The 21,815-nt window shown below is 42.7% G+C and overlaps 1 protein-coding gene and 1 pseudogene across 1 annotated transcript; one reads left to right on the forward strand and one right to left on the reverse strand.

Annotated features, from left to right (window-relative positions):
• Nucleotides 1-1,338: 1,338 nt before the first annotated feature.
• On the forward strand, nt 1,339-20,863 carry tmem71 (transmembrane protein 71). The gene is made up of 11 exons (XM_061084941.1): nt 1,339-1,478; nt 4,595-4,698; nt 5,977-6,024; nt 6,741-6,786; nt 7,306-7,515; nt 16,979-17,241; nt 17,317-17,511; nt 17,608-17,674; nt 18,054-18,115; nt 18,342-18,391; nt 18,484-20,863. The coding sequence occupies exons 3-11, from the start codon at nt 5,994-5,996 to the stop codon at nt 18,505-18,507; spliced, it is 948 nt and encodes a 315-aa protein (XP_060940924.1). The 5' UTR covers nt 1,339-1,478; nt 4,595-4,698; nt 5,977-5,993; the 3' UTR covers nt 18,508-20,863.
• On the reverse strand, nt 9,759-11,417 carry LOC133018539 (tripartite motif-containing protein 16-like; annotated as a pseudogene).
• Nucleotides 20,864-21,815: the final 952 nt, after the last annotated feature.

Genomic DNA, 21,815 nt, shown 5'->3' on the forward strand with positions numbered 1-21,815 from the left:
ATATTGTAACACAACTTGTACTTATTACTATATTGTAACACAACTTGTACTTATTACTACATTGTAACACAACCATTACTTATTACTACATTATAACGAAACGTGTACTTATTACTACATTGTAACACAACCTTTACTTTTTAGTACATTATTATGAGATCTCAGAAGTCATTAATACATTATGAGTTCTCAGTGGTGTTGCTGTGTGTGTGGACTCGTCCTAAAGGAACTTAACGTCTCTAAGTGGACGTGATAGTTTATCTGAGTGTAAACGAGCTGCAGACTCTGATCTGCTCTTTCACTCTCGGCCGGTTCTCAGCTGCTGCGTCTAATTTCATCGCTGATGCTTTTTATAACCTTGACAAACTCAGAAAGATGACACCCCCGCCGTCTGCACTTCCTTCCATAAATATCGTCCGGCCAACCGCTGGCAGGCACCTGTGCTTTACTGTTATGGCGTTGTCATGGCAACTGTAGCCATCAAAGCTTCAGAGGAGTAGAGCAAAATTACATTCATTAATTTCTCCTCCTTCAGGCGGATGTGAGACTCTGAGCAACGAGTCGCTCTCCTGCAAAAAACACCAATCTGATGATATCATTGATATGATCATGTGTTATCATTGATATCAATCTGATCTTATACAGTGACTTTGTTTAGAACTTTGTTGGAGAAGCAGAGATCCATCACCTCCTCCTCTTCTTCTCCTCCAGCTGTTTCTGTTCTCTCACTTCTCTAACAGGCATTTACACTTTAACTACACAGAATATACACACATTGTGTGTTAGCAAACATGAACATATAATACGTGTTTGTGTGTTTGAAATCTGTGAAGTAAATAGTGAATCTGAGTGAAATGACCACCAGGTGTCACCAGAAGGACATTTTAATTTGAAATTTGAAAACCGCCACCGGAAGTCGTGTGGTTCACCCTTCAAAATAAATCATGGGGACTATACATTAAACCACATAGAGGTGAGTTTTGTTTTTAGGTCAGAATTTCGAGTTCATAAGGAAACACACAAACGTGTTAAAAAGGTAAATTACTCGTGAGAAGAGAAGACTTAATAAAAACATGAGCTTATGAAGAAAGATGTTTTTTTTTGCTGAAGGCCCACATCATAATAAACAATAACATTAAATACATATGCTTTGATAAACATAATTTTATTCATTTGGTTTTGTATCCATCAGTCACCGCCTTTTTTTCTCCCAGTGTTAATTGACTTGTTCGTTGGGCTTTTATTGTGAAATCCCTGACCGGAGCCTGTGTTGCAGTGTTTTATTTTGACAGTAGTGAGTTTCCTGTGTGAGGGCGGTGCTCAGTGACAGCTGCAGCGCTCAGCTTCTTCTTCACTTGGATTTTATTCAAACACAGAAAATAAGAAGATTCAAAACAAAAGTAAAAGAAAACAGAAGAGTCCCCGCTCCACAGGAAGAGCGCTTTATTGTGAAGGTCCGCAGAGGAGACATCAAAGCGGTGAGTTCATTTCTCTCTTTGTCTGGACGAAGAAAATTCAGAAAATCAAACAACATTTTTAATCCACTGCGATCAAATGATCTTAGTTCGGTTGTTTCCTTCCTGTGCTTTAATTAAATAAAATTTCTAATATCTGTGACGACACCAACATGATTATTATTGCTGCATGAACTCGAGATATGAGACACGAGTAAAGTTCCACAGAGATGCTGATTTAAATAAACACACAATAAACACAACGGAGCTAAATCACAGCAAAATAATCACTTGAAAACGTGAGATGAATAATGATTTAAATATTGTTTTATAGTGTTTCCTCTTCACGTTATTAAACTGCTCAGAAATATATTTAAATGTTTTTTAATTCGTGTTTATCATGAATCCACATCTCTATGGAACTTCAGTTGTGTCTCATATCTTATGTTGCTTTATAACAAATATGAATCCAGTAATGTTTCCACGAGATGTTTAAATTAAACTCTCTATAAAGGATAAATAGATTCATCACAAGATAAAAATCATTATCATTATCATTATCATTATACATTTCTGAGCACCTGAATCACTTCAAGTAAAAGTAATACAAACCTACATGTAAATATATTAAAATAAAATGTCTTTCTAATGGAAAAGTCTGAGCATCATCAACACTCTACGCAGGAATATTATTTAATTTTCGAATTTATAAGTTTAGTGCAGAAATAACAATAACGACACAATAATGAAAGATGGAATAAGAGGCAGTGGAGGTGAAAGTGAAATGGTTTGGTCCATCTGTGTGTTTCCTGCTACGTCTTTTCCTCCAGCATCAGCAGCTCCATCACAGAGCACTGCTGCTGCTGCAAGGCATGCTGGGAGAATGGGAAGAGTCCAACGTGACTCTCATGTCAGGGGGAAATAGAGGAAGTCCTGTTTACACGCAGCTACAGAGGAAGAGGAACTTTAGTCTTAAAGAAAATACGAGTCACAGTTTTCAGCCTCGAAGATGAAGATGTTAAAATCTTGAAATAAAGATTTCATATTTGAATATGTACATCACTAATAATGTTTTAATAAGAGCTCATGTTATTCACAGTTGTTTTGTTCCTCAATCTTTAGCTGTATTTTAGTTTCTGTCTTTTACACAGAAGATTCAAACATTTATTATGAATTTGTTTAATAATAAAAAACTATACTACATATAGCATTAAACCTGAGCTGCAGCTGATGATGATTTTCTTTCACGTTTAATCCATGACTATTATGATTAGATTAGATATTCGATATTAGATATGTTGAATATTAAATTAAATCAGATAAATATACGTATTCAGTCTGATTCTAGAGAGATGTTTCTCTCCACACTCCTCAGTGCTGCTCGTTGTGGGAACTGTTGTGTGTCTCTATAATATTACCAGGTCTCAGCCTGACTATGTAAAGTGACTTGAGTATATTAATATTCTGATTTGGAGCGTTAGAAATAACAATGCAATTGAAATGAAGATGTCCAGATCATGTTCCTGCTGCTCCCAGATTAAACCCTTGACATTTTATTGTCCCCGGTGACGAAGAACAAACGTCCCCTGTGTGGGTTCAAGCTGGATGTGTTACGTTTTCAATCTTTTCCCAGTGGAACCAGTAGAACCAGTAGAACCAGTGGAGGAGGAGGAGCCCCTCCCCTCGATCTCTAACAGAGATTCTCTTGTTTGTTTCCCTCCAGCAGTCACTGACCCACTTCATCACTTTGTTGTGAAGCTTTTAATCATCTGAGCGACAGAGTGGCGCCTCTTCTCGTCAGAGCATCTCTGATGAGCAGAAAAGTAAAGTCATGAGATTCTCCACAGACGAAGTCGCCTTTAAAGGAACAGTTCCACCTCGGAGGCTGCAGGCGGCCTCTCAGGTTCAGAGCTTCCTTCTGCTCCCACGCTTTGTGCTAAGCTAGGCTAACCGCGCCCTGACCCATACTTAGTTTTAAAGCGGCAATAGGTCATCCAAGCTGGATAACAAATAAGTAAAATCTCTCCAGAATAGAGTTACATAACTTAAAATATGATTGTGTGGTGCAGGTTTTACATTTGTCTGTAAAAACAGTGACGAATTTCCAGATGTAGATAATCCCCCAAATTACAGAGCACATTCAAAAACAACAAAAGCTTTTTAATGATTTTTATTTAAATAATCAATAAATGACCAGAGACAGTTTTAGCACTCATTGTGTCATAACGATCATTCCAACGACAAAGACGTTCGTAAAGAGATGTTTTGTTATTTTTAAATTAGTGTTCCATTGTATTTGTGAATCTAAGTTAAAATCTTCGTGGTGTCCCCCTGGTGTCCGTCCTGGGGACCATTTTGCTTTCCATTTACTTGCTGCCTAAGTTATTCCATCATTTATACGCTTAACACGTCCAGGTGTATTTTTCATCCTTTTTCCCTCCATAGAATCTTCTGTTGTGTAGTCAAAGCAGCAGATTCACTTTGGGACTGCCCTCCATGCCTCTGGAGAGAATCCAGAAACTGTCACTCTGACAGTCGCCTTGTCACCGACAGCCACTTGAGAGAATGTCTGGAGATTCTCTGGAGTTCAGTGCTGGTCTGAAAGCAGCTTTGAACACATGTAGAAGAAGGATTACAGCCCTGTTATAAACACTGTGGCCAAATTTAGGCAAATAGGCATTTGTGCTGTCAGGGTGACCTTTGACCTACAAATTTCTACCATTTCTATCCTTGAAGAATTTCCTTTCAGGTGTTCGTGAGATATCAAAAGCAAAATGCCTTTGGCCACTAGGTGTCGCCAGTGTGGAGGAATGAACAATGCTCAGTGTTTTGATCTGACTCTCTGATGGTGAAGCTCAGTGTCTGTGTCTAAATGAACTGGTTTAATCTGAGTCGGGCTCCTGATGAGAGGATGAGTAGGAAGAAGAGACTGAGTTTGTCTGATCAGCTGATGTTCGATCACACTGCACAGAATGTAAACACGTCTCCTGACTTCTCTCCTCGTTCTAAGAATAGAAAGAAAAGCCTCTGCAGCGAGTGGACACGGAGCCTGAAGGGTCGTCCATGTGTCCAGCAGACGCAGAGTTAACAGGAAGCAGGAGCTCAGAGTCACAGCCGCTCTGTTTGTCTTTCTCCTGCAGCGTCTCTCTGCTGCTGCAGGATGTGAGAGAACCACAACAAGAGAACTCTCCGCTGGAAACTGGAGGCAGCACGTCGTCTCATCTGAGCAGCAACAGGTTCAAAGGTGAGGTTGGAAAAAATGTCTTTTGTATATAACCTGCACTTCTTCTTCAGTCTGACCAGCCGGGATTAGACTGAGATCAGCCTGTTGGACGTTAATTCACTGAAACCCTCAGTGCTCAGACGGGAGGGGTCAGATCTGCAGGGTTTAACCGAACTGAGCTTTGATAAGTTACTGAGGAGCTGAAGTCACTAGAAAGAAACTTTGTGCCACACTTCTTCTGTCCAACCTGGTAGATTTAACTCCACACTTTTCTTCTGGACTCAAACACACTCACCACGATTCGTAGGAAACAACTCGACCTTTTCAAGACTTGTTTTTAAAGATCGGTGTCTTTAGTCGGAACCACTGGGCTCGGAGCAGAGACCCCCAACTACCCAGAAATAAAGCCAAAATATATCGGATACGAACGCTGCCATCTTGTGCCGATGATGTCACCATTCTGATCAGAAACACTTCAGTGAGATAAGAAAGACCTGAAATGACAGAAACATCTTCAACAAACATTTAATGTCTACTCTGGTTTTTTTATTTTGGTCCATTTCCCCCCTGCTGGGACATAGGCAGCATTATGTCCTATCCTGCACCCAGCCACTAGGGGGCGACTCAGATGATTTGTCTTTGTCATGTTCAGACATGTCAGACATGTTGTTTATTTCTGCACAACACAGGATCATTGAAATAAAACAACAAAAGAACGTGTTATTTGAATTTAAATATCAAATCTAGATGGTACTTTTCACAACACACATTTCTTAGAAATAACTACGTCTGCAAACACATCAGTGAATTAATACATGAAGATCAAATAACAAGGCAACAAATTAAAAGATTGACAATTAATTTACAGACAAATACACAAATAAAAGAGTTTAAAAGTTTTGTTAAAAAAGAAAAGCCAACTTTTACACTTTGTTTTCTGACCTCATAGTTACCATTGTTAATTTTTACAATAATGATATATCTTACTTCAAATCTTTGATTAAGTCCTTGAATAACCAGATCTGGAAAGTAACTTTTTGTTTTAAAGAACATTTAGGAAACTGATCTACAGCCAGGACTTTTCTGGAAGTTCGTCTTTGGATAGATTTCTTTGCTGTGAAGTAGTTTCTCACCATCTTTTTAAAATCCCTCCACTTTGTTTGTTCTGGACTTGAACTGCAACTTGTGTAATGAAAAGGTCCGAGCAGGAAAAGGGAGGGAGGGAGGGAGCTGTGTTGTTCTTTTCTTTTTTCTGTCGGCTGAATGTTTCTCACTCCTCGTTTCTAATGTCTTCCACAGATCCACAGCAGAGCAACATGGCCCTGTTCTTCTCTGGAGCTGTGACCAGTACGTCAGCGACGACACTCTACATAACGCACAACACAACCGCACAAACCCTTTTTGTTAACAAGAGCCACAGAACAACAGACTTCCTCTCAGTCACATTCCTGCACTGTGTTCGTTCACGTTGAAGTGAAGGAATCAGGAATGTGTGGCTCCTCCTACTAGGGTGTGTGGGTGTGTAGTTATGAGGCCAATGTTGGTGACATCATTGTGTGACATTTTGTCTGATCCTCACAAATTCAACGGCCTGTTTGAGAGTTAAGACTTAGTTTGAGAGTGAGAATCAGGTTTAGGGTAAAGTGAAGGTTCGAGTTATGCATTTAGCTGTGATGGATACGATCAGGGGGAGGGGCTGGGGAATGTATTATGTCCTCATAACTATAGAGAGACGTGTGTGTGTGTGTGTGCCTGAGGGAACATGTGATCCAGTGTCACTGTGACTCACGGGCATTTGTTTTAAACAGTTTCTGAACAAATATAGAAAATATATCAGCACAAAGACGGGTTCCTCACATCTGGAAAACTGAAGTCAGACTTTGAGTTCAGATTATTTATGAAAAACCGACACAATCTCAACCTGAGGATTGTGACCCAGATATTTCTATACCTTCAAGTTGTGTTGTACATCTGAGAATGTGTGTGTCTGTGTGTGTGTGTGTGTGTGTGTGTGTGTGTGTGAGTGTGTGTTTGTGTGTAACAGTGTGTTCTCTGTTGTTCAGGTTCACCGATTAAACGAAGGTTGCGGGCGAATCACTCCTGTCAGAGGTGAATATGTTTTCTTTTTTTTAAATATTATTCTTATTCTCAAAAGCACGAGAAATGCAGTAATACAATGTACATGTCATTTTTCAGTTTTCTCCCCCCCAGCCCCCCCCCCAATACAGATCCCACTGCCTCGATGCAGAAAGTACATGAACATATTAATAACTCAAGGAGTCTGAGCAAAATAACTTAACAAATTACAGGATGGTAATAAGTAAATAAAAAAGACCAAAAGGAAAAGGAATTATAATTAATTTTCTCCAATTTTAAGAAGAACACCAAATCCCTCAACCACAAAGACAAATGTGAAAATGTTTCTGCTGCCACACACATTTTACACCAACAATATTAATATGGTGTGAATTTATAAAGTGTGTTTCTAGTCTTGATCTCCACTCAAATAATAAAACCAGGAGTCATCTCCTCAGAGCAACAGATCCTGTGTCAGTGGAACTCGTGCTGTCACTTAATTTTACGCTGGTGTCCCCGACGCTAACCTGCTCCTGTCTGCGTCTCCCTCAGCCTGGACGAGTCTGTCCTCTCTCCCGACTCCTCCTACGTCTGTTACTCCTCGGTGGACGGCGGTGACCCCAGCTGCTGCCGCCGCTCGCCGCGCCTCCTCACCAACGGGTACTACTCCGTCACAGAGGACAGCTTCTCCTGGGACGAGGACGGAAACGTGTCGCTGACGCCCTGCAAGACCAACGTGTCCTACAAGGAGAACCTGGTCAGGTGAGAGCGAGCCATTCAAAAGACAAACAGTTGAATGTGTGTTGCAGATATGAGTCTGCTCCAGCTCTGTAGGAGGAGTGATGCTGACTCATGAGAGGCCTGAGAACCCGTCGTTCTAAAGGGCCTTGAGTTTTCTCTTCTGACAGCTGGACACGTAACTGCTTAGAAACATATTTCAGCTTGTTAAAGGTAGGTATGACGATGAGCGGCTGAGCTAGTTGGAAATAACTCTCAGGAGTATTTAGAGATGCTGGTGTAAGAAGGAATTTTATTATCCCCAATATAAGGCTTCCAAGGCAGAGTTATCAAAGTAAATATAAAAATAAAACAAGAGCAACAAAAACAAACACTTCGAAATAAGAAAATAAATAGGCACGATGGCCAAACAAATAATTACAATAACAATATACTGTTTAAGCAAACACTTCTTGGCAGAGCTTTCAGACTCATGTCTTTCTCATAGCAGCTCTCTTAGACTCACGTCTTCCCATGTCCAGCCTTCCTGACTCAATGAACAGCCCGGCTTAAATGGACCTAACCACGCCCCGTACAATTGGAACATTCCAATATTACATTATCTACAGGGGTGTCCCATGTAAAGCCATCTCCATAGCTTTAACAGCTTATACAATAAAACTCCATATGGCTGGTAACATAACCGGCAACATATTTACACATAATTGTTCCATGAAGGCATAGCCTACTAATAATAGAACATCTTAAACAAAATTGGAACACCGCGGGTTCACGGGTTCACAACAGACATGTAACACACACAGATAACATTTATACCGAATAACACGTGTCAACGGGCAGTTTATTGCTGCCGCGACGGTCGCCATGCGCACCCGCACACACGTGTACACGGAGCAGTGGACTACTGCCGTGACGAGCGCCGTGCGCTCCGTCACACAGCTCTTTAATGAATCCATTTGTCTGAGACTCGAAAATCGTCAAGTAGGTGAAGAACGAATCTAAGTTGCAATGATTAGTCTGCGATATCTGACAAAGGGCTTCTGGAAGAGTGATGGAAATGCAGGGGCGTCTACGACAGCCGGAGGTTAGTCCGACAGAAAGGTATCGTCATGGAGGGGACTGACAAATCTATACTCAGACGTTTACCTATATTTCCAAGTCTCTATAGGATTTATGTGAAATATGTGAAATGGAGAATCACGAAATGGCCCCTCGCTCCAGAGACAGGAACTTGTTTGTTTTTCAAAGCTAAGAGATGAAGCTGAGGAGACGGTAGTAGTAAACTCCCCGGGGATGTGGCTGTTTACGTAGTTGTTTTACATGACGTGAGGGACGTATTTGTCCATGGTGGCTTGCCATAGTTCCCAGAGTTTTGTGCGGCATGATGCCGATTGGCATTGCTGACTCTGCTGTTTTGGCGGCAAAAGCAGCCGACGGCCCTGGAGGAGGAGTGGAGGTTGGTGGAGAGTTGTCTCGGTTCTGTAGGACATGGAGGCCGGTGAGGGAGGACCGGGTCTTCATCCTGTGTACCGATGGGGTAGAGCTCGTTTAGCGGAGGTGCTAGTGCTAGCCTGAGCAGCTAGCCTGAGCAGCTAGCCAGAGCAGCTAGCCCAAGCAGCTAGCCCAAGCAGCTAGCTAGAGCAGCAGCCCCGGCGTTAACTGAAACTACGACTCTTCTTCTTAGATGTAGGTTAGTTAGAGCGCAGGAAGGAGACACAGGGGACAGCAGTCTAATCTGCTTCTCTGTGACTCGCCCCCAGAGGTACAGAGATACTCCAGCTACAGAGAACTTGAGTAACTTACTCACTGGGCAGTTTTTAAAGGATGGAGGATTTTTGGCTGCCTGGCGAAAACAACGGGGGACGTAGATGAGACATGATGACACATGATGGGACATGATGGGACAAGAAGAGACTTTATTGAAACTTTCAGCTTCTTCACACATTAGATTTTTATTGTGTTATACATATATAAGATATTTAAAGTGACTGTGACTCTTGTTCAGTGAGTTCATGAACACACAATCAGTTTATCTATAAAACAACAGCAAAATTACTTCTTTTAAACACATTCATGTCAGTGTAATTATAGATTTCTGTCTTTACAAAGTGAGAACTAAATATGTGTAATAAAGGAAGGTCAGTGTTTGATTGACAGCTGATCTCTGTGCGGAGCAGAAACGACGAACTTTGATCAACAAACATCGAAACAAAAGAAGTTAAAGATTTAAACACAGAATCTAAATCACAGCTTTCAATGACTCGAGTCTATTTGAGTTTACAGAACTCAGCTGTGGATTCATAATAATAAACCGTAACTCCAGCATAGAGCGGCTGAGTGAATGTGGTCTGGACTCTGTGGAGGAGAGTCATGGTGTCAGAGACGCTGTAGAAGGACAGAACACCTGCACTGTGATCCAGGTACACTCCTACTCTGGAGGATAGAGGACCTGATACCAGAGTGTGGATGCTGTTGTACTGAAACTTATAATTGTTTACATCAGAATATAACATCTAAGATTTATCATTTGATCCAAATCTACATTCATCTGAGTTTCCTACTCTGCTGATATTCTTGTATGTGACTGCTACATCCAATCCTCCTATCACCCCCTGCTTCACCTCCACCTCCCAGTAACAACGTCCAGGCAGACTCTCTCTACTCAGGACCTGAGCCCAATGAGTGAATCTGTCTGGGTGATTAGAATAAGACTGTACTACTCTCATAAATGTTACTTTTCTGTTTCCCTCAGATAATAACAGATATCTGTTTGCTGTGTTTGGATCCAGTGTGATTTCCTGTGAATATTTTAAGAAGTCAGCTCTGGTCTCTGGCTCTGGTTGTGGCAGTAAAACATCCACTTGAGACACAATCTGTAGAATGTCCTGTAGTCGACCTCTGACCTCTGACACAGCTGCTGTCACGTCCTCAAAGTCCCTCAGAGGACGGATCCTGAAGCTGGATGAGTGTGTAGATCCACTGAGTGGTGACAGTGAGGGGTAGTTGTGTAGAAACTGGATGTGATCCTCTGTGTCTGAGAGCTGCTTCAGTTCATGGTCTTTCCTCTTCAGCTCAGTGATCTCCTGCTCCAGTCTCTCCTGAAGCTCTCTGACTCGACTCACTTCAGTTTCCTGCTGGGATCTGATCTGCTGCTTCACATCAGAGCTTCTTTTCTCCAGCAGACGGATCATCTCTGTGAAGATCTCCCCACTGTCCTCCACTGCTTTATCAGCAGAGCCATTGAGGGCCTCCTCCTCCTGTTGAAATAGCTTCACGTCTTTCTCTGTGTCCTGGACTCTCTGCTGGATTGTTTGTCTCCTCAGCCCGAGCTCTCTCTGCCTCTCAGTCCTTTCTGCTGCAGCTGACACTGTGTCGTGGTCTTTATGTTCCTCCACAGAGCAGAGATAACAGATACACTGCTGATCAGTGCGGCAGAACATCTTCATCACCTCGTCGTGAAGAGAGCAGATGTTCTCATGGAGCTTCTCTGAGGGCTCCACCAGCTTGTGCTTCTTCAATGCAGCTGACTGAAGATGATGCCGGAGGTGTTTTTCACAATAAGAGGCCAAACAAACCAAACAGGACTTGAGAGCTTTCAGTTTTCTCCCAGTGCAGACATCACAGGCCACATCTTCAGGTCCAGCATAGCAGTGATCAGCAGGAGCAGCTTGGAGTCCAGTCTTCTTCAGCTCCTCCACTAAAGCAGCTAACAAGGTGCTTTTCACCAGGACAGGCCTCGGTGTGAAGGTCTGTCTACACTGAGGACAGCTGTAGCTTCCTCTCTCCTCCTCTTTGTCCCAGTGGGTGTTAATACAGCTCTTACAGTAGCTGTGTCCACAGCCAGTAGTCACCGGATCCTTCAGTAGATCCAGACAGATCGAACAGCAGAACGTTTCTCTGTCCAGTTGATTTTCTTGCTGCTCCATTTCAGCTGGTGCCAGTGACTGTGGAACAGTTTCACTTCCTCTGAACAGAAACAGATCTCTGCTCCTCCCCCTCTCGTTCACTCCCTGCAGTGACTCAGCTCCCACAGTTCACAGCTTGTTGTTCACTGGTTCTTACACTGACACATCTGTGAAGGGAGGAGACACAGACATGTCATGACTGGGAGGAGCTGGTTGTGAGTCTTTATCTTTGTTATCACATCTCAAAGTGAATAGTTAACCTGGGAACGGTCACATTCAGCTCACAACAGCACATGTTTAATATGAGTTTCCAGTAAAGTCATTTAAGTTCTTTAGTGAAATAAAAACAAAATCAGCGTTTTATATGTTGTCGTCTTTGAGTGTTTCCTGAGGCCCAGTGACGGGCTGAAAGCAAAGTCACCACATGAACCAACAGCAAGTTGCAGCTTAAAGTCTCGGTGAAGAGAGATTAAAATCTGTGTCTGTTTGTTTACTCCTGTAACACTTGTTGGGACATGGTTTTTTTTAAACCAATGTTCGGGCCTACATGTGCAATCAAAAGCCTGATGCCACATGACCTTTGTTCCGGAGAAAACGAGAGCCTCCCGAACTCAGTCTCCCAGGGGCCTCAACATCACACAGAGGTATGAAACCCGACAGGGGACATAAGGGTCAACTCCTATTGGTCACTCTGGGACCCAGGACCAGTGAGGTCCCAGGCCAATATAAGGCCAGTTCTTCCCCTCTTCGATCTCTCTTTCTGCAATCCCTCCGAGGAGAGAAGGCTGTCCAGCCTGGCTTTTTACGTAGTTGTTTTACATGACGTGAGGGATATTTTTATCCATGGTGGCTTGCCATAGTTTCCAGAGTTTTGTGCGGCATGATGTCGATTGGCATTGCTGACTCTGCTGTTTTGGCGGCAAAAGCAGCCGACGGCCCTGGAGGAGGAGTGGAGGTTGGTGGAGAGTTGTCTTGGTTCTGCAGGACATGGAGGCGGATGAGGGAGGACCGGGTCTTCATCCTGTGTACCGATGGGCTAGAGCTCATTTAGCGGAGGTGCTAGTGCTAGCCTGAGCATCTGGCCCGAGCAGATAAGCCGAGCAGCTAGCCTGACTGAAGCCCAAACATTAGCGGAAACTACGACACTTCTTCTTCGATGTGTGTTAGTTAGGGCGGAGGAAGGAGACACAGGGGACAGCAGTCTGATCCGCTTCTCTGTGTCTCGCCCTGAGAGGGACGGAGATATAGCAAGTTTCTAAAGGATGGAGGATTTTTGGCTGCCAGGCAAAAATTACGGGGGACATGGCAGCTGACGTCTGTTCTCCGAACCTACCTCATCTTTCCCGAGTTGAGACATGATGGGACATGATGACACATTATGACACATGATGGGACATGATGGGACATGAAGAGACATGATGAGACATGATGGGACATGAAGAGACATGATGAGACATGACGAGACATGATGAGACATGAAGAGACATGACGAGACATGAAGACGAGCAGTCATGAACAGTAGCTGTCAGCTTATGATAGCTGATCACATGACCCCTTGTCCTGCATGAAGTAACGCGATGCTCCATTTATTATGAAGTTTATGGTGAAACTGTAAAATATCAAACCTCATTAACTTTTCTTAGTCACATGATCCGTCTGTAAACGAGCTGTTAAAAGCAGGAGCTCTGATGATAGACACATCCAGGAAGTAACAGGCTACGTGTGCAGATAGGTTCATACGGACAGAGCTGCCACACGGAGGTAAATATAACTTCACATCCAGTGTGATAAGAGCGACAGTTATATAATATCTACAGAAGTTAGGATTCTATTTTGTGTCACATGAATTTTTCAATTTCACATGTTTTAGCCTCATAATTCTGTAATTCACAGCATTATGATTTAATATTTATATATGTATAAACAGGCACAGGGTTAAAACTCATATTTCTGTTTCCATTTGAGACGTAGACGAGAAGCGTCTGTGATCACATGAATTCGACACTTTTTTATTTGTAAACTGCAGCTTTTGATCGAGGATGAATCTAGAAATTGTTCAAATCCAACAATGTGAGCAGTGAGCAGCTGCTCTTTGAATCAAGCGTTTAAAGTTCAGAGAGTTGTTGTGTTCAACATGGTTGGAAACCAGCAGCTCAGACAAACCTGTTCTCGACTTTTAATGACAACAGTTACACACACAGACACACACACTCTCCAACATGTCTTTGTAGCACTGAGGTCATCTAGCAGGTTTAATAGCTGCAGATTCCTCATCTCTGACATCAGCTGCCGTCCGGAGCCGAGGGTGTGGCGCAATCTGTCTCGGTTGCTAGGAGACATGCGTGTCAGTGAAACTCTTCTTATCAACGTGTGCAGAGTTTCTTTCCTCTGTCACATGACGACTTCGCCCTGCACACGTCACCGTCTGTGTTAAACACTGAACTTCTGTCTCATTCAGAAAAACGACTTGATGACTTTGCACCACAAACTTGAGCCGAACACACCGGGTGTTTGTTAACGCTGCAAATCAAAAGAGCTGATCTGTGCCAGAAACACACTCCTGATAGGTTTTGACCTTTGACCTTCACTGGATCAGCTGCAGAAACTGTCCATCGTCCTCAGTGTCTCATCATCCTCAGACTCGTTCACTTCACAGAAAACTGAATAAATCCAAACACCCTGGATCTGCTGAGGAAGTTTAATGATCGATGTGTGAGATCATCTTTTATTAGAACTTGAGTACTTCTGTGATCTGTCCTGAAAAGACAGGAACTGAACATGAAAACTGAAGTTTGTGGAGTTTCGAGAGGAAACTGCCTCAGTTCTTCTCTCTCAGGAGTTTCACTTTGTCTCCATCAGCTTTGAATGAAGACAAAAGAACAGACTGGATTTATTCTTTATTTCAACTTTCAGCTTCTTCACACATTAGGTTTTTATTGTTTTATACATATATAGAGATTTAAATGTATATAGACATGTAAAAGAAACACATGTGATGAGAGCTGCAGAACAAACCCTCAGAGGGACTCGATCAGGACACTCTCTAATGGACCTGCAGGTTCAGATCAGGAAAATCAAGAAGAACAGAAACCTACGCAGCAGCAGATCAATAAGCCCGTTCACTTAATATGTAAATACAATGAGGACGAGTGGATTCACACTTTACAGATATGAGCCGTGATAAAAACAAACCAGGTTCCACATTTACAATGTGACCAAACATCCCATAAGACATGTGGAAAAGAAAAGAACAAATAACCAGCTCATTAATGAGGATCAGGATCAACACAGGTTCTAAAACATCACACAACCTGTTTTATACTTTGATTTAGAAAACAACAGCAACATTATTTCTTTCAAACACATTCATGTCAGTGTAATTATAGATTTCTGTCTTTGCAAAGTGAGAACTAAATATGTGATAAAGGAAGGTCAGTGTTTGATTGACAGCTGATCTCTGTGCGGAGCAGAAAAGTCACCATGACGAACTTTATTCAACAGAAAAAATAAGTTAAAGATTTAAACACAGAATCTAAATCACTGCTTTTAATGACTCAAGTCTATTTGAGTTTACAGAACTCAGCTGAGGATCGTTGATAAACATAAACTCCAGCACAGAGAGGCTGAGTGAATGTGGTCTGGACTCTGTGGAGGAGAGTCATGGTGTGAGAGACGCTGTAGAAGGACAGAACACCTGCACTGTGATCCAGGTATACTCCTACTCTGGAGGACACAGGACCTGACACTGGAGTCTTGATGCTGTTGTAATGAAACTTATAACTGTTTCCATCAGAATATAACATCCAAGATTTATCATTTGATCCAAATTTAGATTCATTTATTTGCCTTACTCTGCTGATATTCTTGTATGCGACTGTTACATCAACTCCTCCTCTCCCCACCTCCACCTCCCAGTAACAACGTCCAGTCAGACGCTCTCTACTCAGGACCTGAGGCCAATCAGTGAATCTGTCTGGGTGTTTAGAATAAGACTGATTTTCACTCATACGTTTTACTTTTCTGTTTCCCTCAGATAATAACAGATATCTGTTTGCTGTGTTTGGATCCAGTGTGATTTCCTGTGAATATTTTAAGAAGTCAGCTCTGGTCTCTGGCTCTGGTTGTGGCAGTAAAACATCCACTTGAGACACAATCTGTAAAATCTCTGTCTCTGTCTCACTCAGAATGTCCTGTAGTCGACCTCTGACCTGTGACACAGCTGCTGTCACGTCCTCAAAGTACCTCAGAGGACGGATCCTGATGCTGGATGAGTGTGTAGATCCACTGAGTGGTGACAGTGAGGGGTAGTTGTGTAGAAACTGGTTGTGATCCTCTGTGTCTGAGAGCTGCTTCAGTTCATGGTCTTTCCTCTTCAGCTCAGTGATCTCCTGCTCCAGTCTCTCCTGAAGCTCTCTGACTCGACTCACTTCAGTTTCCTGCTGGGATCTGATCTGCTGCTTCACATCAGAGCTTCTTTTCTCCAGCAGACGGATCAGCTCAGTGAAGATCTCCCCACTGTCCTCCACTGCTTTATCAGCAGAGTCATTGATGGCCTCCTCCTCCTGTTGAAGCAGCTTCACGTCTTTCTCTGTGTCCTTGACTCTCTGCTGGATTGTTTGTCTCCTCAGCCCGAGCTCTCTCTGCCTCTCAGTCCTTTCTGCTGCATCTAAGAGTCCAGTCTTCTTCAGCTCCTCCAGCAAATCAGCTAACATGGTGTTTTTCCCCAGGACAGGCCTCGGTGTGAAGGTCTGTCTACACTGAGGACAGCTGTAGCTTCCTCTCTCCTCCCCATTGTCCCAGTGGGTGTTAATACAGCTCTTACAGTAGCTGTGTCCACAGACAGTAGTCACCGGATCCTTCAGTAGATCCAGACAGATCGAACAGCAGAATCTTTCTCCATCCAGTTGATTTTCTTGCTGCGCCATTTCAGCTGCTGCCAGAGACTGTAGAACAGATTCACTTCCTCTGAACACAAACAGATCTCTGCTCCCCCCCCCCCCCTCTCTCGTTCACTCCCTGCAGTGACTCAGCTCCCACAGTTCACAGTTTGTTGTTCACCGGTTCTTACACTGACACATCTGTGAAGGGAGGAGACACAGACATGTCCTGACTGGTTGTGTTTGAGGAAGAAGTTGTTGGTTTTTCAGGATTTACTGCATTTCACTACAATGAGCTGGTTGTGCGTTCTTTATCTGTGTTATCACATCTCAAAGTGAATAGTTAACCTGGGAACGGTCACATTCAGCTCACAACAGCACAGGTTGTAATATGAGTTTCCAGTAAAGTCATTTAAGTTCTTTAGTGAAATAAAAACAAAATCAGAGTTTTATATGTTGTCGTCTTTGAGTGTTTCCTGAGGCCCAGTGACGAGCTGAGAGCAAAGTCACCACATGAACCAGCAGCAAGTTGCAGCTTAAAGTCTCAGTGAAGAGAGATTTAAATCTGTGTCTGTTTGTTCACTCCTGTAACAACACATATGATTCTCATCAGCTTTCAGGCTGTAAACACAACATGGGAAAATCAAGAGTAGACGATTAACAACGACATCATCACTGCTAACGATTTAAATTTCTTCTTCTCAGGGTTTTCCGCCGTAGACGGAGGCCTCGCAGCTCGCTGGCCCGCCTCCTCAGTGATGTCACAGAGAGCTGCCAGTCGTGGCTGGGTGAGAAAGTCTTCAGAGGCGTCTTCGGGACGGGACCAAACCAGAACCGGGACCAGGACCGAGAAGACGAGCGAGGTCCCGACTGGGCCACGAGCAGCCAGCAGGTCCTCGGGCCGGACGAGTCCTCCTGGGTCGGGTTGGGCAGCACCGAGCTGGAAGAGAGCCGCGGCTTCACTTACGGTAAAGTTCAGCCTCACATGACTCGACATGGTTCATGAACCAGAACATTTCTAACAAGACATTTTCTCCTCTCAGACCCGACAGAGATCCAATCCTGTCCCGACAAAGTGTCTCCGCCCCCGAGGCTGCTCATCCAGGAGGAGATTTGCTCTGAGATCTGTCAATCAAAGGAGCAGTTCACCCAGTCATCGGGTGGACTGTCAGAGGTCCCGCCCACTTCTGCTCTCTTCACCAATGCCTGCTGCTGTCAGGCGTCACCTGAGCACACGGGTCAGCATCGGTGTTATTGTTTCGATATCTGACACGTTAGCTTGTTCATCAGGGACGTCGGCCCAGATCTGACGTGATTGTGTATTTTTCTTTCAGGGTTAACGATGAAGGCCTTTCTCCTCCTCCTCTTCTCCGTCTTCATCTTCTCAACTCTTTACTCGAGGTAAAACTTTTAATATCTATGCTCTGGCAACAGCCACTGAGCAGAGGCGTTATGTTTCCAGGTCGACCGACTGCTTGTGAACACGATATCTGAAGAACGCCTCGAGAGAATCCTTTCAGATTTGACGCACATGTTCACTTGGCCTCGCAGATGAACTGATTCCATTTGGATCAGAAAGGGTTTTGGCCTCTTGAGCATCAACGTCAAGATGCATAACCGAAATATCTCAAGTCTGGCTTTAGAGAATTTCTTCATATCATTTTAAATGTAGTATATCAGGTTTACCAGGTGGGGGCGCACAACCACAGGATTATTTTAGTTAAACTTCATTATTTGTTCTGAATGTTTTCTGACAGAAGTTGTTTTTCCTTGGCTGCAGGTGTTTGTGGTGGAGCTCGACTGTTACTTCAACCGTGTTCATGACGATCACAACTTTTATGTGTAAGTATCACAAACTCACACAAATGTTAGTTGTTAATATGAATTTTGTTGCTTGATTCATTTGATCTTCATTTTAAAGAAGTAAAGTTTACATGACCTCAAGTGTCCCGAGAAAATGAAATACGATTTATTTTCTTTTGAAATCATCAATATCAGCTTTTAAAAACTTTTCACACTGAGATGTTTGAAAGGAAAAGTGTTTTATTCGTAGTTTTGTGTCTTTCAGTCCTGACGAAGTCGGGGCCGATGGGCGAGTGGAGGAGGGCGAAGACGGAGGTGAGAGTCAAAAAACTAAAAAGTGTCACTCCATTCCATCGACTGCCAGCGAAGACATAACGTTAACGCTTTCTCCCGATTCTGTTTCTCAGGACATCACATCCAGAAATGAGTAAACCAAGAAACGGAAGATAACTTCAAACTGGAGGAGAGAAAGAGGAGAAGTTCTGATGGAAACTCTGTCAAAATATTTATCCTTTCACTAAATGTTTGCATGTGAGTTGCTCTTAAAAGACCAAGTTATTCTGAGCTCCGGAAAACATTTCATAGCAACAACTGTTTGACAGTGAAACCTAAGATGAGACGGTTCTGATTGTAAATCCTTGTGAATCTGAAGAGACGCGTTTTTTACTCTGAAAATGAAACTAAAACTTTTAGATTTAAGCTTTAAATTTAAAAGAACAACGCTGGAAAAATTAGTGTGAAGTTGTTTCGTATTTGATATCATGTTCTCCCTGAAGGTTTCTGAGTATTAAAGTCAGATGGACGACGGAGAAAAATCCAATTGAACATGAAACTGTAAAAAATTGGGAACGATGATCTGAGAGAAGCTGAATCAGTTTGACAGTTTGTTTCTGATGAAATGATGAAGGAACTCGATCAACATGGCGACACGAGTCACTTTAGTTTAGATGGAAGATAAATAATAATCATCCGAATGTCACTGATGTATTTTAAACAGACTGTAAATGCATATTCTGTTGATCTTAGCTGAACTTGTTTGGGTCCAAAGTGACAAAACGTCAGTGAGCGTCGCTGTGAAGCTTCACGTCTTTTTAAAAAATCCACAAACGCACAAAACGGTCTAGTTTATCTAGGGATGAGGGATAGTGATCATTCTCCATATTTACACTCAATCATCAAACTCACTTTAATCAAGCTGCTGCTTTAAAGAATTAAAGTTGCATCTCGTTGCTTTAAAACTGAATCAGGTCGGATTTTAGGGTGAAACTGAAAATTCTGAGTTAACTTTTGACAAAAGTTAGCATCCCAGGCAGGACAAAAAAGACCATCAGCATTTATTCATAAGCTCAGTGGTAAACAGGTCAGTGTGAAGGTTCCTTCTTGTTCACACAGTGATGCAGGGATTTCAGATGAAGCAATAATTACAGAAAACAAACGATTGAGTGAGGTGAGTTTTAAAACCTCAGCAGTGAGCTGGGAGAGAGAAACACTAAATCAGGGATTTGACCTTTGTTGGATTCATCCTGTTATCGAAAATTATTTGTTATCAAAAAGTGTTGAGTGTGTTCATCATGAAAACGAGTGTAGAAGTGAAGCTGGGACCAAACTAACAAGTTCTGTGCCGAGTGGCTTTATAAGGTTCTTGATTTTATGAAGTTTCAAACTTTCAATCACGTTTGGATCTGAAACATTAAACTGAAAGAAACTTTATTTCTGTTCAGAAGCTGCGTTTCGCTCACATGGGATTTACCACCATTTCTGACTTCTACTGTTCAATGGTCAATAAAGTTTTATATTAACTCAGAATCGTTTGAAAAGTCAAACAACACCAACCAAAGTTGGTCATTGAACCTGATTAAACCCAAATTTAATTTCATGTAATTCCACCGTTGATGTGAATTCTTACAAATCGTCACCGTGGGAATCTTGTCCATCGCTCGTCCACGTGACCTGAGTGCAGGTCATGTGACCTGAACGCAGGTCATGTGACCTGAACGCAGGTCACGTGACCTGAAGGCAGCATCTGCAACACGAAGAGTCCAAACTGAGCTTCTCAACTTGGTTTTTCACGGTTGAATTTGATCAGGACGAATTTGCTGCTTAATTTTTTAATTGTACCAAACAACTAGCCTTTAAAACTCAATGTGAGTTTCTGCATTGTCCGATGTGTATTCGTGTATTTATTCACTCAAAGTGCCAAATCGGTTGAAATCTGACAATTCAGGAAATGTAACATCACCTATATCAATGTTAAAAAATCTATATAACGATATTTTTATTAATGCTCTGCATGAATTTGCATATCTTTGCATTTAAAGCTGCAAATGTTTTTATATGAATGATGGATCCGCTCCACTAAACCTTCAGCTTCTTTCAGCTCCTGGTTTAAGTTTTACAGCCAAAACTATGAGTCCGGAGTTTTTCTCAGGAGGTGGAGACTAAACACGGAGCAAAAAGAACGGGAACTCTGGGCAGGAACCAGTTCTGTCACAAACAAGCAACTGTTTCATGTTGTTTCTTCTATCTGCTGCCCCCTGGTGGCCAAAAGTCAATTAATGCAGCTTCAAATGATCAAAGTTGAATGTTTTTTTTTCTTTTGAACACTTTTTGAAATGTAAAATATTGTATTTACTGCAAAAGACAAGAAATTCCTGAGGTTTCCTAAAAGACATTTAATATGAATTTTGATCTGATTGTTGTTACTGTACATGTTGTTACTGATTCTGTACATAGTGTGAAATGTGATTCTCTTCTTGTGGAAACACTTATTATAAACATTTATTTGAATTCCTCTCTTCTGTGTCCATGTAAAGTCTCTGCTCTGAAAACCGTAAACTGGATTTTAATTTGGAATTAAAACCATTCTGATGTCAGAAATGACCAAAATATTCACTAATGAAATCCGACTGCAGTGTTGATCGCTGTGCTTCAATCTGTAAAATGTCTAAATGAACAAACAGCAGTAGTTCCTCTGTTGGCCTGTTGATGGCGCTGCGTTATAGAATTTAACATTTACAGTTCTAATTAAAGTCAGAGTTTATCATGTATTAAAACCTTGTTAAAAGGAAACCAGTGTATTTCTGTGACCTGTGTACTTCAGTTCCTCCAGAACAAAAGTGAAGCTAAAACATGTCCATCGGCCCCTAGTGGCTGAGAGCAATACAGGTCATTAACCCAGCCTCCTCCATGTTAGCTGAAGGGATCAAACATGTGGTTCTTATGTCACCGATGTTTGTTCGGGTCGGAGAGCGATCAGATCCCAGCAGAACACGTCCGGTGGGTCGGGTCACGTGACCACATGTTGACACCAGATGTGAAACCCAGCTCCACAGATGTTCAGCAGCTGTTCAGGTCTGTTGTGTTGTTTTGTCCATTGTGGCTCCACCGGGATCTGACCCCTGACCTTTAACCCCTCCACCATCATTGTCCCTGTCATGTGGGCGGCCCTCGTTTGTCTCCGGCATGGACGGTGACGTGTCGGCGCAGGTGGCTGCCTGATATAAAGGTCTTGCCACAGTACCAGCACCTGAACTGTTTGCAGTCGGTGTGGACGCTCATGTGAACCTTCAGCGAGCCCGACTGAGCGAAGCGTTTGCCGCAGTGGACGCAGCCGTAGCGCTTCTCTCCCGTGTGGACGCTCTGGTGGCGTTTCAAGTTGCTGGAGTCGGAGAAGCGCTTGCCGCACAGCGAGCAGACAAAAGGCTTCTCGCCGGTGTGGACCCTCATGTAGGTCTTCAGG

This window comes from Limanda limanda, chromosome 13, assembly GCF_963576545.1.
Source record: "Limanda limanda chromosome 13, fLimLim1.1, whole genome shotgun sequence".
NCBI classification, from domain to species: domain Eukaryota; kingdom Metazoa; phylum Chordata; class Actinopteri; order Pleuronectiformes; family Pleuronectidae; genus Limanda; species Limanda limanda.

What these genes read in the sequence shown, in the direction of transcription:
- tmem71 (XM_061084941.1), top strand. Translation starts at nt 5,994, where the DNA reads ATGGCCCTGTTCTTCTCTGGAGCTGTGACCA. An exon ending in TTCTCAACTCTTTACTCGAG is followed by an intron (nt 17,675 to 18,053) that starts GTAAAACTTTTA and finishes CCTTGGCTGCAG; the next exon opens with GTGTTTGTGGTGGAGCTCGA. An exon ending in GACGATCACAACTTTTATGT is followed by an intron (nt 18,116 to 18,341) that starts GTAAGTATCACA and finishes TGTGTCTTTCAG; the next exon opens with TCCTGACGAAGTCGGGGCCG.